Source organism: Haliotis rubra, unplaced genomic scaffold, assembly GCF_003918875.1.
Source record: "Haliotis rubra isolate DU_JTF1 unplaced genomic scaffold, ASM391887v1 Scf353, whole genome shotgun sequence".
Classification (NCBI taxonomy): domain Eukaryota; kingdom Metazoa; phylum Mollusca; class Gastropoda; order Lepetellida; family Haliotidae; genus Haliotis; species Haliotis rubra.
Window position 1 is genome coordinate 95409 of NW_025767028.1, and position 17078 is coordinate 112486.

A 17078-nucleotide genomic window follows, 5' to 3' on the forward strand; every position below is an offset into this window, starting at 1 on the left:
GTTAGACCTGTATATCCCGACCATGATGTTAGACCTGTATATCCTGACCATGGTGTTAGACCTGTATATGTTAGACCTGTATATCCCGACCATGGTGTTAGACCTGTATATGTTAGACATGTATATCTTGACCATGGTGTTAGACCTGTATATGTTAGACCTATATGTCCTGACCATGATGTTAGACCTGTATATCCTGACCATGGTGTTAGACCTGTATATCCTGACCATGGTGTTAGACCTGTATATGTTAGACCTGTATATCCTGACCATGGTGTTAGACCTGTATATGTTAGACCTGTATATCCCGACCATGATGTTAGACCTGTATATCCTGACCATGGTGTTAGACCTGTATATCCTGACCATGGTGTTAGACCTGTATATGTTAGACCTATATGTCCTGACCATGATGTTAGACCTGTATATCCTGACCATGGTGTTAGACCTGTATATCCTGATCATGGTGTTAGACCTGTATATATTAGACCTGTATATCCCGACCATGGTGTTAGACCTGTATATGTTAGACCTGTATATCCCAACCATGATGTTAGACCTGTATATCCTGACCATGGTGTTAGACCTGTATATGTTAGACCTGTATATCCCGACCATGGTGTTAGACCTGTATATGTTAGACCTATATGTCCTGACCATGATGTTAGACCTGTATATCCTGACCATGGTGTTAGACCTGTATATCCTGACCATGGTGTTAGACCTGTATATCCTGACCATGGTGTTAGACCTGTATATGTCAGACCTGTATATCCCGACCATGATGTTAGACCTGTATATCCTGACCATGGTGTTAGACCTGTATATGTTAGACCTGTATATCCCGACCATGATGTTAGACCTGTATATCCTGACCATGGTGTTAGACCTGTATATCCTGACCATGGTGTATGACCTGTATATGTTAGACCTGTATATCCCGACCATGGTGTCAGACCTGTATGTCCCGACCATGGTGTTAGACCTGTATATCCCGACCATGGTGTTAGACCTGTATGTCCCGACCATGGTGTTAGACCTCCATGTCCCGACCATGGTGTTAGACCTGTATGTCCCGACCATGGTGTTAGACCTATATATCCTGACCATGGTGTTAGACCTGTATATCCCGACCATGGTGTTAGACCTGTATATCCTGACCATGGTGTTAGACCTGTATATGTTAGACCTGTATTTCACGACCATGATGTTAGATCTGTATGTCACGACCATGATGTTAGACCTGTATATCCCAACCATAATGTTAGACCTGTATATCACGACCAGGATTAGACCTGTATATCCCGACCATGGTGTTAGACCTGTATATCCCTACCATTGTGTTAGACCTGTGTGTCCCGTCCATGGTGTTAGACCTGTATATCCCGACCATGGTGTTAGACCTGTGTGTTCCGTCCATGGTGTAAGACCTGTATATCCCGACCATGGTGTTAGACCTGTATATGTTAGACCTGTATATCACGACCGACCATGATGTTAGATCTGTAGATCACGACCATGGTGTTAGACCTGTATATCACGACCATGATATTAGACCTGTATATCCTGACCATGATGTTAGACCTGTATGTCCTGACCATGATATTTTACCTGTATATCCCGACCATGGTGTTAGATCGTATATCCCAACCATGATATTAGACCTGTGTGTCCAGTCCATGGTGTTAGACCAGTATATCCCGACCATGATGTTAGACCTGTGTGTCCCGTCCATGATGTTAGACCTGTATATCCTGACCATGGTGTTAGACCTGTACAACCAGAAATTATTGAGAATTTAAAGATTGTAATTTTTAAATATTTTTCACTCATTTACTCACGTATTAAATATGAATATTAGCAGAACATAACTCCAGATTCAAAGACAGGTGAACAGTAAGTATGTTGTCAAGTCACCATGGGCAGCAGTGCAGGCTTCAATGCGGCGGGGCATACTACTGATCAAAGAAGAAAGTCGTGGTCCATGTTGTCCCAATATCGGACCACCTCTTCTTTCATTTCAGCAATATTTGTCAGATTTTTCTTATTGACACCTTCCTTCATAAGTCCCCAAACATTTTCTATTGGATTTAGGTTAGGGCTATAGCTTGGCCAATCTAATGATGTCATATTTTGGGTCCGAAACCAGGCCTGTGAATGCTTTGAACGATGTTTTGGGTCATTGTCCTGCTGGAAAATCCAAAAATTTCCATAAAACACAGGAGCAGATGGAAGTAAATGTCCCTCGAGAATATCTGTGTACCGCTCACTGTTCATATTCTCTTCAAATACACAGAGGGGCAACACAGATATGCCACTCCACACGTTAAATTTCGGACTGTACTTTGGGCGCTGATACAAAGGTTTTTCACTTTGTTTGGTCCAGAATTTCAGTGTATTAGGAAACAGCTACACAGAACTTTCATCTGAGAAAATCACATTGTCCCAGTTAAAATTTCTATGCTGTAAGCACCAGTTCAACCTTTGCTCGGGGCGGTGGGGTAGCCTAGTGGTTAAAGCGTTGGCTCGTCACGCCGAAGACCCGAGTTCGATTCCCCACATGGGCACAATGTGTTAAGCCCATTTCTGGTGTCCCCCGCCGTGATATTGCTGGAATATTGCCAAAAGCGGCATAAAACTAAACTCAGTCAGTCAGTCAGTCAACCTTTGCTCCTTTTGTTCAGGTTTCATGATCGGTGATGGAATTCCTCGACTTTTCTGCCAACCCATTGTATGCAGCTCTAATTGTCTCCTTACAGACAGCCACAGTTCCTCTAGCAATCATATCCAGCCTTAAGTTTTCTTAACTCCTTCGTTTGTTTTTAGAAACAAGAATACCAAGCCGCCTCCTGTCACCGACAGTCAATTTTCTGGGCCTACCTGTGCCTGCCTGGTGCTCGATCCAATATCCATGTGCAATATTTTTCAAAACACGATAAACAGTGGATAAAGGGATGCCTGTTCTAATTGAAATCACTTTAGCTGATCTGATGTCCTTGTTATAATTCTCTAAAATCAACTTCCTCTTCTCTAAATCATCCATACTGAGGATCACTGAAAATGTCGTCCGCTAGCAAGTAAACAAAGGGTGATAACTCTTCACAAACTAATGAAAAAGGATTAACAGAGTTGTCTATCTAGAATGAAACCAAGCACTTGATAGCTGGTCAAGGTTGTTTATACTAGATATCCAATTAAACATATTCCTCAAATTCTCAAAATTTTCTAATCATACTATATATCCTGACCATGGTGTTAGACCTGTATATCCCGATCATGATGTTAGACCTGTGTGTCCCGACCATGGTGTTAGACCTGTATATCCCGACCATGGTGTTAGACCTGTATATCCCGACCATGGTGTTAGACCTGTATATCCCGACCATGGTGTTAGACCTGTATATCCCACCATGGTGTGTTAGACCTGTATATCCCGACCCCTGTGATAATGACCATGGTGTTAGACCTGTATATCCCCATGACCATGGTGTTAGACCTGTGTGTCCCGACCATGGTGTTAGACCTGTATGTATATCCCGACCATGTGGTGTTAGACCTGTGTGATCCCGACCATGGTGTTAGACCCGACCATGGTGTTAGACCTGTATGTCCCGACCATGGTGTTAGACCTGTATGTCCCGACCATGGTGTTAGACCTGTATATCCCGACCATGGTGTTAGACCTGTGTATCCCGACCATGGTGTTAGACCTGTATATCCCGACCATGGTGTTAGACCTGTATATCCTGATCCTGTATATCCGACCATGGTGTTAGACCTGTATATCCTGTACCTGTATATCCCCATGGTGTTAGACCTGTATATCCCTGACCATGGTGTTAGACCCCTACCATGGTGTTAGACCTGTGTCCCGACCATGGTGTTAGACCTGTATATCCCATGACCATGGTGTTAGACCTGTATATCCCAACCATGTTAGACCTGTGTGGTGTTAGACCTGTATATCCCGACCATGGTGTTGTTAGACCTGTATATCCCCCACCATGGTGTTAGACCTGTATATCCCCATGACCATGGTGTTAGACCTGTATATCCCAACCATGGTGTTAGACCTGTATGTCCCGACCATGGTGTTAGACCTGTATATCCCGACCATGGTGTTAGACCTGTATATCCCGACCATGGTGTTAGACCTGTATGTCCCGACCATGGTGTTAGACCTGTATATCCCGACCATGGTGTTAGACCTGTATATCCCGACCATGGTATTAGATCTGTATATCCCAACCATGGTGTTAGACCTGTATGTCCCGACCATGGTGTTAGACCTCCATGTCCCGACCATGGTGTTAGACATGAATATCACGAACATGATGTTTGATGTGTATATCACAACCATGATGTTAGAGCTGTATATCCCAACCATGGTGTTAGACCTGTATATCACAACCATGATGTTAGACCTGTGTGTCCCGACCATGGTGTTAGACCTGTATATCCCGACCATGGTGTTAGAGCTGTATATCCCGACCATGATGTTAGACCTTTACATCCCAAACATGATATTAGACCTGTATATCCCAAACATGATGTTAAACATGTGTATCCCAACCATGATGTTAGACATGTATATCCCAACCATGATGTTTGACGTGTATATCACGGCCATGGTGTTAGACCTGTATATCTCCGGGGCGGTAGGGTAGCTTAGTGGATAAAGTGTTTGCTCGTCACACCAAAAAGGCCCGGGTTCGATTCCCCACATGGGTTCAATATGTGAAGCCCATTTCTGGTGTCCCACCGCCGTGATATTGCTGGAATATTGCTAAAAGCGGCATAAAACCTAACTCACCTGTATATCCCAACCATGATGTTATACCTGTATATCCCAACCATGATGTTAGATGTGTATATCCCGACTATGGTGTTAGACCTGTATATTCCGACCATGGTATAAGACCTGTCTATCCCCACCGTGGTGTAAAGTGTACATACATTGGTGTAACCCCCGTACACAGTCATGTATAATGTCAGCTATGCCATGTGCCTCTCCCGCTATATTCCTGTCTCTCGCGTGTGGTGCCGACCACAGCTGCTGCTCACAGTGGGGTAAGCTTTTGTTTCCTCTTTTGCCTTTTCCGTTGTTCTCCTCAGTTTCTAACTCACTGGCATTGATATGAGAATATGCAACAGTCTACACACCAGAAGAACCTGGTTGAATGAGAGCGGACTCTCACCTCGAAATAGCTTGTGGCCACATGAACATCATTATCACTGGTTTCTGTGGAACATTGTTGCAGACAGGTCATTGAACCTTCATTAGCCTTCATTCACTTTGGCAGGGATCAATTTAGCTGCAGCCTGTTAGCACCTGATTTATTGCATCAATGTTTCAGGTAGCTTGATACCTCCGCTATCCTTTTGGCAATCAACCATTCTTGTTACTGGAAGTTGTCCTGGGCTTGGATGCTTATTCAAGGATAATTCTACTGCATGATAATTGGATACACTGCTTTTCAATTATTTTGTTTTGTAATGCTACAACTTTAGCTGGGAATAGTCCTAGTCATAATGTTGAATACAAGAGATCAAGAAGGTTCCTGGATTTAAACACTTACAGACAATCACAAGGTCCTCTGTGAACCTCTTCCCAGAATTACTGCTTAGCAACAATATTCAGATATCTTTGAAAATCCACCCAAGATCTTATGAATAAGGAACTGATATTTTGCAATTGGGGATATTTGAATCATAAAAAAGTGACACAGCGAAAGAAGGGTCCTCAAACATTCGTCACAGATATATATCTGCTGATAGAATAGAAAATTATAAATAATGAACCAGAATGACCTTCTCTCCAGGTAAGAGATTACTGAGTGAGATTGAGAAGATGTGTTTCCTGAACATGGTACTTCAAACAGTTTATAATCGGCCAATCCGAACCACAGTTCCGGGCTTTATGCCTGATTCCATCAAAGTCACCTTATTCCTTCAGTTAGAGAATCATTGGAGAAACGGTAGAGACTTTCCATTGCCTGTGATAAGCTCGGCCATATATATTAGGTGTTTAAGAACATGTTTAATTCAATTTTCAAATTTTGAGTTAAGAACTTTATCATAATGTTCTTCAAGGAGTAGTCAGGCATTGACTTTGAAACTCAAGTCATTGAAGTCAAAGCATTAATGAATCTGCAGATTGTAAAAGAAAACCAAAATAACCGTATAGACAAGCAGGGATTTACAGGATGCCAATTCCTGCGTCCTATACGCATAAAATTGACAATGGATGCAACAAAATTTGTTAGCGGGTCCACAGGGACTCAGAAAAAGTCCAAGTACTTTTTGTAAAACTTCCAATCAAGTGATGATAAGTTATCACTGAGTTTGCCACCAGCTGGGTTATGGTATTATTTGCAATTTAATTACTGTAACTATGTGATGATCATGATACACAATACAATAACAGCATTAATGATAATATGTAAGTGTCTGGGACCCCCATTTGTTGTCCAGGAGCCTTAAGAGTAAGAGTCCCAGGGACCCTCAAATACAAGGACTCCGTGTAAATCCCTGGACAAGTCTGATGCTTACTAAGCACAATTTGATAGGTAGTATGAATACTTGGTTATGCACAGATAAATTTTTTAAAATAACACAGACTCCTGGGACTGCTGTTGCCTCACTGAAGTGCCCTGTGTATCTGATAGCCACCCATCGTTGCAGCATTGACATTGTTTCCCAAGTAGAAACAGTGTAGCTCTGTGCCTTGTTTCATGCAAGAGTGTGTGTACCTTGTCTCCAGCATCCAATGGTTGTCGTAAGAGGCGACTGACAGGATCGGGTGGTCAGGCTGGCTGACTTGGTTGACACATGTCATCATATCACAATTGCAAAGATTGATGCTCATGTTGTTGATCACTGGATGGTCTGGTCCAGCCTTGATTATTGGCAGACTGCCACCATATAGCTGGAATATTGCTGAGTGCGATGTTAAACTACAAACAAACAAACAAGTACATAACACCCAGTGCTGTAACTGGTGCAGTACAACAGTTTTATAACAGTAGGTTACTTTGGTTTGTGGTGTTTCTGTGATGTGCTTTGATCTCCATGTTCCCCTCACTGTTCAACTCGATGGCGCATGCTTGTCCAACATTCACTTTATACACTCTGGACACATGATATTATAAATAGAACTGATCCCAGCAACCTGTGCTGGTCAATCCAGGCAAGTGATTAGATGATCAGGCTGGATCATTTGGCATTCGTATGTTTTGTTTAAATCACTGCAGATATGACTGTTTGGTGAAACTGTTTCAAACAATAATATTGTCTTTAGAAGATGAATACGAGGCTCTGAGTTAACATCACTCGTAACCTTATTGGTAAAATCAGCTGAAAAAAACTAGAAATCTTTTCTAAGTAGCAGTCACTGGTGACAGTTTAGACCGATGACTACACATTCTGGTGAGCTGCTACCATTTAATATGTTTCACTTGATTATATTGGTAACACTCTTCCAAAATGTCACAATCATTCTGCCAGACTGGTAGGCATCTTCCTGGATAGTCCTTCCAAATCTTGCAACACACCTGGTACGTCATATTCCCCTGTCAGTGCTGTGAGAAGAGATGACTGTAAGTGGGTCAGGTTGTCAGGTTCTGGGACGTCACTGATAGCATGGCAGTCTAGTCCCTGCCATTCAGTGTCTCGCTTGCCTTGGCTAGACTTGCTTAACTTACAGTCAGGGGTTCAAAAATCCCAAGTCAGTTTTCATTTTGGGCAATCAAATAATGGTATCTTACTTGTCCGTGGGCTACTAGATAATTTCCACTATGGTTTCAAACTGCAAATAAACTTGGATTTAATTTCATAGCTGCTCAAAATGTAGCTATTAAATTTCGCAATGATAATAAAGTAGAGTTATCTTCTTTGCTATTTATCACTTTACAATAAATAGTCCAGTAAACATTAACATCAAATACCATGTTGATTTATTCTTTCATAATTACATCATCATGATTATGTCATAAAACCAGGGCAAGTGGAAAATTAGTCAGGACAAGTTACTTTCTTAAAGTCACTTGCCCTGTGGCAAGTGACTTTTTTCAAAAGAAATTGTCAGGATATTGTTGACAGAGTTTCACTCACTCTTTCACTCCACCCACTCACCTACTCACTTTTAACTCACTCCTTTCAAACTCACTCACTCAGCACCCACCCCATCACGTCACATGTCTGTAACTTACCTAACTCACTCACTCACTCCACCATTGCTCCTTCTGTAATTCAGACCCTTTATCCTGCTTCAGGTCTGTCAGCTGCAGCAGGGATCGGAGTGGACGACCTGCGGCGGCTGTGTATTCTACGACTGAGCTTCGTGAAAGGCTGGGGTCCTGACTACCCACGCAAGAGCATAAAGGAGACTCCATGTTGGATTGAAGTGCAGCTGCACCGACCGCTACAACTCCTGGACGAGGTCCTGCAAGCCATGCCCCTCAACGACCCCCGACCTCCACGAGGGTTCTTCCTGGGCTGAGTGCCACGTGTTGTGTTGTAAGGTTATTGTTGACGCTGTGTGCGAGTGTTGTGTTATACTGGTCTTCACGGAGACGACGGCTACAAGGCAAAAGGTGTAGCAGTCAGCCGAGTCTGCAGAGTGAAGACGACGGAGGGTAAAAAGACAATGCCAAATCTACATCAAACCAAAGCATTCTTGTATCTGAGTATTTTACTCCAATGTAATCAGGGATAGAGAATTGAATCAGTCAGGCAGACTAGTTGTGCAGCAGAATCTGCTGTTGTCAGATGTAACAGGCTAACAATAGTTACAACGGTCCTGAATAATGAGGCTATAGAAGTATGTTCTCCTTGCAATATTTAGGGAACACAATATGTTTGCTTACGTCGATCCAGATCTTTGGGAATCTATTCGATTGAACTATACTGGCATTATTTTAAGTAGATGTTAGTTTTAGTGTGGCTGATACAAGCTTATCATATTAGACAATCTGAAATTTAACAAGACAGGCTTCGTACTAGTGGATAGAGTCGCAGACTGCTGCTTCATTTCTGATGCCTGTTTTGTGATGGTACATGGGCTAACGTTTTATGCTGTTTCTACTAAATGCCACTTCTGTCTCTGGAACTCTATATCTATTATGCCCTGGCTGGTACATTGAGGTTGCCTTGCAGCTGGTTGACTGAAACACTTGTGCTAACAATACTGCAGAAGAAGGGGACAGTTATTACCTCAAGGTCCTATTTGACCTAAAGGTCAAGGTCATGACCTGACTACAAGGTCAATGTCAAATATGTCCTTACTTGGTTAGTTTGGATTAATGTCATTAAATGCTTGATAGAATCAGGGTTGTTATATCAATCAGGTCAAGGTCATATCAACCAAAGGTCAAGGTCATGACCTGACCTTACTTTGAATGTAATAGAATATTTTAGACTTAGATGTTTAAATGTATTCTAATGTACTGTATTGTGATGTAAGCTTATCAAGCTTGTATTTAACTATTCATATAAACCATAGTATTACAGAGCGAGGGAGTACGGAAGGATTTGGAGCTGATGTGGAGGATTCTATCACTGGATTGTCTGGTCCAGACTCGATTATTTACAGACCGCCGCCAAATAGCTGGAATAGTGCTGAGTGCGGCGTTAAACAACAAACAAACTTGTTTTAGTGATTCATGCATTCTTGTATTTAAACATAGGCTATCATTCACAAAGAAGAATTTAGACACGGTGTGTCATTTCTACACACCGAGATGTTTCTGTGTGTGTATCATGTCCGTCATACGTTATTACACATTTTATGATATCTTCCAAGCTGAACTTATCTGTCTGTTTTATGTAGGTGTAGTCTTTATGGAGGGTCCATTGATAGTTAATCCCTATGGTGCAGTGTAATTCAAAAGCACTCAAAGTGTTGACTTAATCAAGAGCTACCATGATTGAGTAATTATTCCATTTCTCATAAGAATACCTTGAGGGTTTGACATTTGTAAGACTGCAGACCTTGGAAGATTTGTTTAAATCATGAACTGGGAAGTTTCACTTGTTAAATGTGCTAGTTTGGTATTTACCAGAGTCCATCTTTTCATGATTCTTTGGATAAAGGAGAAAGGTAGAGCGCTATACTTGACATTTGAATATCGTCTTGTTGGCACTGAGACCAGAAGGTCAGTGGTTGGATCCACAGTTGTGTCATAACCAAGGACTGCATTCAGCATTAGGGGAATAAAGCTTGTGGTTATTGGGGCAGAGTCCGTATATTCTAATTCTGTACTGTCATCCTAGAAAATGCTTCATGGGTCATAACTTGCATTGCTTCTAGTGTCATCCTAGATACAGTGCTTCTAGTGTCATCCTAGATACAGTGCTTCTTGGATTGTCCTTGATGGAGTGCTTCTAGTGTCATCCTAGATGCAGTGCTTTTTGGATTGTCCTTGATGCAGTGCTTCTTGGATTGTCCTTGATGCAGTAATTCTAGTGTCATCCTCGATGCAGTGATTCTTGGGTTGTCCTTGATGCAGTGCTTCTAGTGTCATCCTCGATGCAGTGATTCTTGGGTTGTCCTAGATGAAGTGCTTCTGGGTCCTCCAGGATGAAGTGTGTCTAAGCTCATCCAATATTTAGATATTCAAAGATATCATACATCAAGCGATATATCTTTCACTCAGTGCTTTTAAAAGACAAATAGTGCTCTAAGGGTCGCCCGACCCCCACTGTTTCTGTGACATCTCGCTGTCATTACTTCCAAGGTCTGCAGTGCTAGTGTGTAAGGTTCTGGAGAGAGACAGTTGAGCTAGGCTGTGGCTGCTTGTGCTCGGTGTTTGTGTTTGTCTTCCATCATTGACTTGTGATGTCCCGTGTGTTGAGAACTGGCTGCCTCCAACTGAAATCAAACTATCCAAAACTTTCAAACATCAACACATTTAATTCAATTTTGTTCAAGATTTTTTAAGGGATTTTATTTGGCTTACAGTAATGTAGGGAGCACACATACAATTAAGTCAATAAGGATTGTTGAAAGAATATGGGTATAAACAATAGAAGGTATTACACTAAAATGGTGGACTTGTGTTGTCATGTTCCCCATCGAAATTCAGTTCGAGCGTCTGATCTTGGTTGTGGGTAAGTCAGTGTACATATCTGTGTTACCATGGTTACTTGTCAATATCATCAGTGCTATATCTTGTCATGTTGTTACCATGGATACGTCATGTTGTTTACTTCCAGCCATCATTATGTTTGATTACAATGTTGTCATGGTTACAGTACAATTTGAACAAGACTTACCGACCATCTACCACTTCTGTTTGTAGAGGCTGATCTTTCACATCAATATTTATTGCTAGGCTTTTTCAAGGAAACTTTATCACCCACAGTGTATATGGTCCTGAAGGTAGGTGTAGAGGAGTAGATTGAGGATAGTAAATATGTATACCCAAAGCAGCGGACTGACAGTTTAGTTGTTGGGGCAGGAAGTTTGGTTTGAGATGAAACATTATTTAGGTCAGTGTTCATCTTGAACAATTTCTTTCAATCACAACAGATTGTTTCTGAACGTCCTGCCTGTCCTTTGAAGATTTATGTGTTTAAAACCTGAAGACAATTTTTTGTCAAGAATTAGAGATTTCACCTTTTTCAAAGACGTACTAGGTTCATTCCCAGAACTAAGAATGGTCAGACTGGCGTACATGTCTGTTGATTTTATAGCTATTTTAGATTGTAGGGTTCCCTCTCTTGGGACGACATCCTGATGTTGCCGCTGAGATTTTACAGAAACTTTTATTATTATATATGCCTATGGAGAGCACAATGTATTATTCTGTTTTTAAAAAATGAAATTGAGAAATGAAGTCTCATGATGTTAACTGAATCCACCGTAATAATTTGCATTCAGCCAACTGGTTCACAGATCCGTCGTGAGATTTTAGATTTATAGTATTTATTATGTCCCAACCCAGACTGTAATTTTATCATTCTTTTTTGTTCCATCAATTGCTGATCCAAATCTAACTTAAAAATGATTACGAAAATCCTGTACAATATACATGTATAATCTTTCTTAATGTTTTTGACTTACTGACCAAAGGTATTTTTTACATTTTTTCTGCATACAATTTGTGGAAGTTTGTGTTCCAAGGGTTAATCACATCAGGTGTATCAAATTGGGTCTGTCTGCAGGAATTGTCTGCAAATGTGCTACTGAGTGTCCAATCAAAATAATCTGTGGTGATACAGTAGTTTTATATGATTTTATATCAAGGACTTGTCATGTTATTTTCACCAGGGTATAATATTTACTCGTCAGTGGTGTAGATGTAATAAATTGTGTTACCCTGTCAAATGGTCCTTCTCTGGTGTCTAAAGCGGTCATGTGGAATCAGGTAATATCGTCCACTTTGATCTAGTGAAAAAGCCAAAGATCAAATATTTTGTATCATGAGATAAACTATTGGATGGATAGGCATTGATAATTTGTTATTAGACAAGTAGTTCTGTTTTACATGCTAGCTGGGATCAGAGTATCATGTATGTGAGGTCCATAAGGTAGACCTATAGTTGTTAGCAGAGCCTATGAACAAATGAATGTCTGGTGAAATACCTGGTGGATACGCTCTTATCAGATGGGTCATAATCGGTCCAGGATCCGATTCACTATCTGTTCTTGCATGCCTGGAGTTAATTCTTCTAGATTGGGGGATGGGGACAGACCATGCCACGATCCCAGGACTTCAGGTTCTAGGCTGACACGTGGTGGTGTAACGGAATAACCAGTTAAATCAGCATCGCTTACCATTATATTTTCTTGAGAAAGGAGCATTTTAAACCATAGAGCTACTCAGAAGGGTAGAGACTGCAGGAAAGTTTTGAAACCCTCCATTATGTCCAATATTTGTCTTTTGTAAATCCTGAACACAAATACTGATTTCCATCATTTCAGGAGATAATATTTATTCAAAACAATGTAACCCCATCCCCTCCAGAAAGAGAAAAGTTTCCAAATAGTCTGCATATTACATTCATGTCAACACGGAACAGGAGCCGTAGCTTGCATTCAGACAGACCACAGACTTGGTGCGGAGCAAATTGTAGGCACTATTTATGAAAGGATAGCAGAGTTGGAATCAATACCTTAGGAGGTGTCATATTTGTTCATTTATCAACTATTTCTGTATTTTCATGTCTACGTTAAAAGCTTGGCATTCCACCGTGTAGTGTTCTCATCTAATCTACTGTATGGCTTTTACCAAGATACTCATTTCAATCATCTGCATTTCAAACCATCTACTGACTTTGGATGTACTTGTACCATGTAGGATAATACTGACTAACAAGAGGGTCCAGTGGCAGGATAAATATTCTACAGTTCTCTGAAATGATAAGAACTATTGTAGTATCTTGTTTTATCAAAGGAATTGCATCACAATACTTTGCAGAACATTGTGACATCATCAGTTGCCATGACGTCACAATGAAATGATATCACCCAGCATTGCCCATGAAACTGGTTAGCTGTACATTTTCTAGCTCAAAATAATGTTACTTATGAGAAAGTAAAAGATCTAGAATAGTCAATGGCAATTTTTCTTTATATATCATAAAAGTTAGAAATGTCAAGGCTTACCAAATAAACGTAAACGTTTGTTTCCAAGCATTGATATATCAGATCTCAAAAGACATTCAGGAGAGAATCTGTATATATCAGGGTTGTTGTGTTAGCTTTGTGGTTGGAGTATTCACTGTTCATACTGAAGGCATAGGTTGCTGAAAGCATTCTTCACATGAAATAGTTGAATCGCTACGCTACTACCCCAAAGTCATAATCTATCATGTCTAAATTGAATTTGAATGACTGTTTATCCTCTTCAAAAGGGTAGTATGTGAGGTAAGGTTTCGCTGAATTTTGAATGTTTACAAATCTGTGTGTAGATTACTGTTATCATCCCAGTGGGTATCTGTCCTATTGTGTTGAAACTGGCATGGTAACAGTTGTCATGGGAACTGATCCAAGGTCAGATGATGGTGTGGAACGCGGTGATTGTGGGTTTCTGGCAAGCGAGTAATGGCAGTGATACCTAAAGAATTATACAGTTATTGGCCGTTGTGTCCTAGGCTTCATCTTGTATCATCTCTGTAACGAATGTGAAATAAAGTCATGTTCAAATTTTATTGGCTTGTCTCATAACCTTTGCTGCAGCTCGGTCTGCAGGATTCTTTCCCCTTGCTGACTGCTGAATTGGGTGATGTCCTGCATGCTGCTTGTTATATTTGAAAAAATAACAAATTTCTAATTATATCGTACCTCACACTTTAGATTTTTCCTTCCTCTATTGATGCTGAGGGGTTGTTTCAGTTGGGACCCTCGGAATTTTTCCAGTTGCGAAACAAGTCGGCCAAACACACCCAGCAGCCCCCACTACCACCTTACCTGGACAATGTCACAGCACTATCTGCTCATACAGTTAGCGCTCACTGGTTATGTGATATCTGTGAAATGTTATTCTCTCTGAAGATGAGTTGAGTTTTACGCCGCTTTTAGCAATATTCCAGCATTATCACAGCAGGCGACACCAGAAATGGGCTTCACAGAATGTAGCCATGTGGGGAATTGACCCCGGGTCTTCGGCATGACAAGCGAATGCTTTAACCACTAGGCTGCCCCACCGCCTCCTCTCTGAAAGAGCAGGTAATGAGCATCAAGTAGCAGTGAGTTTAGTTTTATGCCTCTTTTAGCAATAATCTAGCAATATCACAGCGGGGACACCAGAAATGGACTTCACACATTGTACCCCTGTGGGGAATCGAACCCAGATCTTCTGTGTGACGAGCAAATGCTGTAACCACTAGGGTACCCCACTGCCGGTAGGTTGGGAGTTTGTTGTGTGAGATAGGATAAGTATGTAAATATGCAGTGTGTTATTCCCTTCAGCATCTTTATGTGACACTGGCATCAACGGACAGCCGAAATATTTTTTCAAACTCCCTTGCTTTCAAGACGTGAGAATTCATGAGCAAGTGACAATATACTTAGGCCACCACATAACAGGAATTTTCTGTAGTAGCTAGTCATACCCAGAAATATATTTCATAAAGTATTTCCTGCTCCAGAAGCTGGGCAGATTGCCATAGCATTTTCAAACGACGACCATAACCACGGTAACGGCCCGTTAATCATGTTTATCTTGTCATCATCTCAGCCATCAGAGCAAGATGGTGAAGGAACGTACATGTTTTACCTGATGAGGGGAAAGAGTTGCCCAGAAAAGTGACATACAATATAGAAGAAGTTATTTGCCTTTTACTTTAGGTAAAATGAACACATCTCCAGGGAGTTATTGTTAAACATATAGTTTCCGGTTTGGTTTGGTTGTTTAACGCGGCACTCAGCAATATTACTGCGGTGGCGGTTGCGGTTTGTTCGAACAAACTGGTCCTGACACACTCTTCATGTAAGTTTACAAGTTACACAGACTGTTCCAGAAACCACAACAGAAAAATAGAACATAAAGCATCGTACAAATAAATGAAAGTCATGTCCATTGATCCACTTTACCTGGGAAAGAGCTTCATCACCATTGGGGGTGGTGGGGTAGTCTAGTGGTTAAAGCGTTGGCTCGTCACTCCGAAGACCCGGGTTCAAAACCCAACATGGGTACAATGAGTGAAGCCCATTTCTGGTGTCCCCCGCCGGGATATTGCTGGAATATTGCTAAAAGCGGCGTAAAACCAAACTCAGTCAGGCAGTCATCACCATGGACTTCAGACTGGCCAAATAATTGCCTACTCTGTTGACAAATGGTCTCCATTGTCCTTAGCTCTCTTTGACATGCCAGTATCCACTCATAAGTGAGTGAGTGAGTTTAGTTTTACACCACTTTTGGCAATATTCCAGCAATATCACAGCGGGGGACACCAGAAATGGGCTTCACACATTGTACCCATGTGGGGGAATCGAACCCGGGTCTTCACCGTGACGAGCCAACACTTTAACCACTAGGCTACCCCACAGCCTATTCAGCTTTGGTGAGTATTACATTTATGAGAGCTTTCATGTGAAGAAAAAAACAGACTTGATTGCTATAATAAGTTTATCTGTATATTAAAATATATTATGAAGTACAGTCATATAATCTAAAAACATTTTATTAAATAGAATTAAAAATTTAAAAGATAAACGTACATTATTAGAGCTGAGAGTACCAGTAAAATACTAGACATTCCTCCAGAAAAATAAGCACTGAAGTTCTGTCCTGGCTAATTGCGTTTATACTGGCCCTTTCAAGCATCCCTGCCTGTGATCCCTGTAATCATATGTTCTTAATCGGTATATTTACAGCTGATGGCTTTATAATATTGTGATCAGCAATGGTAGATATTATAGCCTTTCTCAAAGACAATTCTTGACAACCCACCCTGAATGTCTGGCCCACACATATTCTCTCTCAACAGCCCACCCTGAATGTCTGGTCCACACATATTCTCTCTCAACAGCCCACCCTGAATGTCTGGTCCACACATATTCTCTCTCAACAGCCCACCCTGAAAGCCTGGTCCACACATATTCTCTCTCAACAGCCCACCCTGAATGCCTGGTCCACACATATTTTCTCTCAACAGCCCACGCTGAATGGCTGGCCCACACATATTCTCTCTCAACAGCCCACCCTGAATGGCTGGCCCACACATATTCTCTCTCAACAGCCCACCCTGAATGGCTGGCCCACACATATTCTCTCTCAACAGCCCACCCTGAATGCCTGGTCCACACATATTCTCTCTCAACAGCCCACCCTGAATGTCTGGTCCACACATATTCTCTCTCAACAGCCCACCCTGAATGCCTGGTCCACACATATTCTATCTCAACAGCCCACCCTGAATGTCTGGTCCACACATATTTCTCTCAACAGTCCACCCTGAATGGCTGGCCCACACATATTCTCTCTCAACAGCCCACCCTGAATGTCTGGTCCACACATATTCTCTCTCAACAGCCCACCCTGAATGCCCACCAAACACCCACCCTTCTTCCTTCTTCTGTCAACCTACTCTGAATGAGTGAGCGAGTTTAGTTTTACTCAGCAATTCTGCAG

At 41.5% G+C, this 17078-nt stretch overlaps 1 protein-coding gene across 1 annotated transcript in view; it reads left to right on the plus strand.

The window, feature by feature from the left end:
• Window positions 1-13190, plus strand: part of LOC124285125 (mothers against decapentaplegic homolog 4-like) — a 69082-nt gene extending 55892 nt beyond the window's left edge. Inside the window, 1 exon segment of the mRNA XM_046721277.1 lies at window positions 8274-13190. Within this exon segment, the coding sequence (XP_046577233.1) occupies window positions 8274-8500 (227 nt within the window). The 3' untranslated portion in view covers window positions 8501-13190.
• The last annotated feature ends 3888 nt before the right edge of the window (window positions 13191-17078 follow it).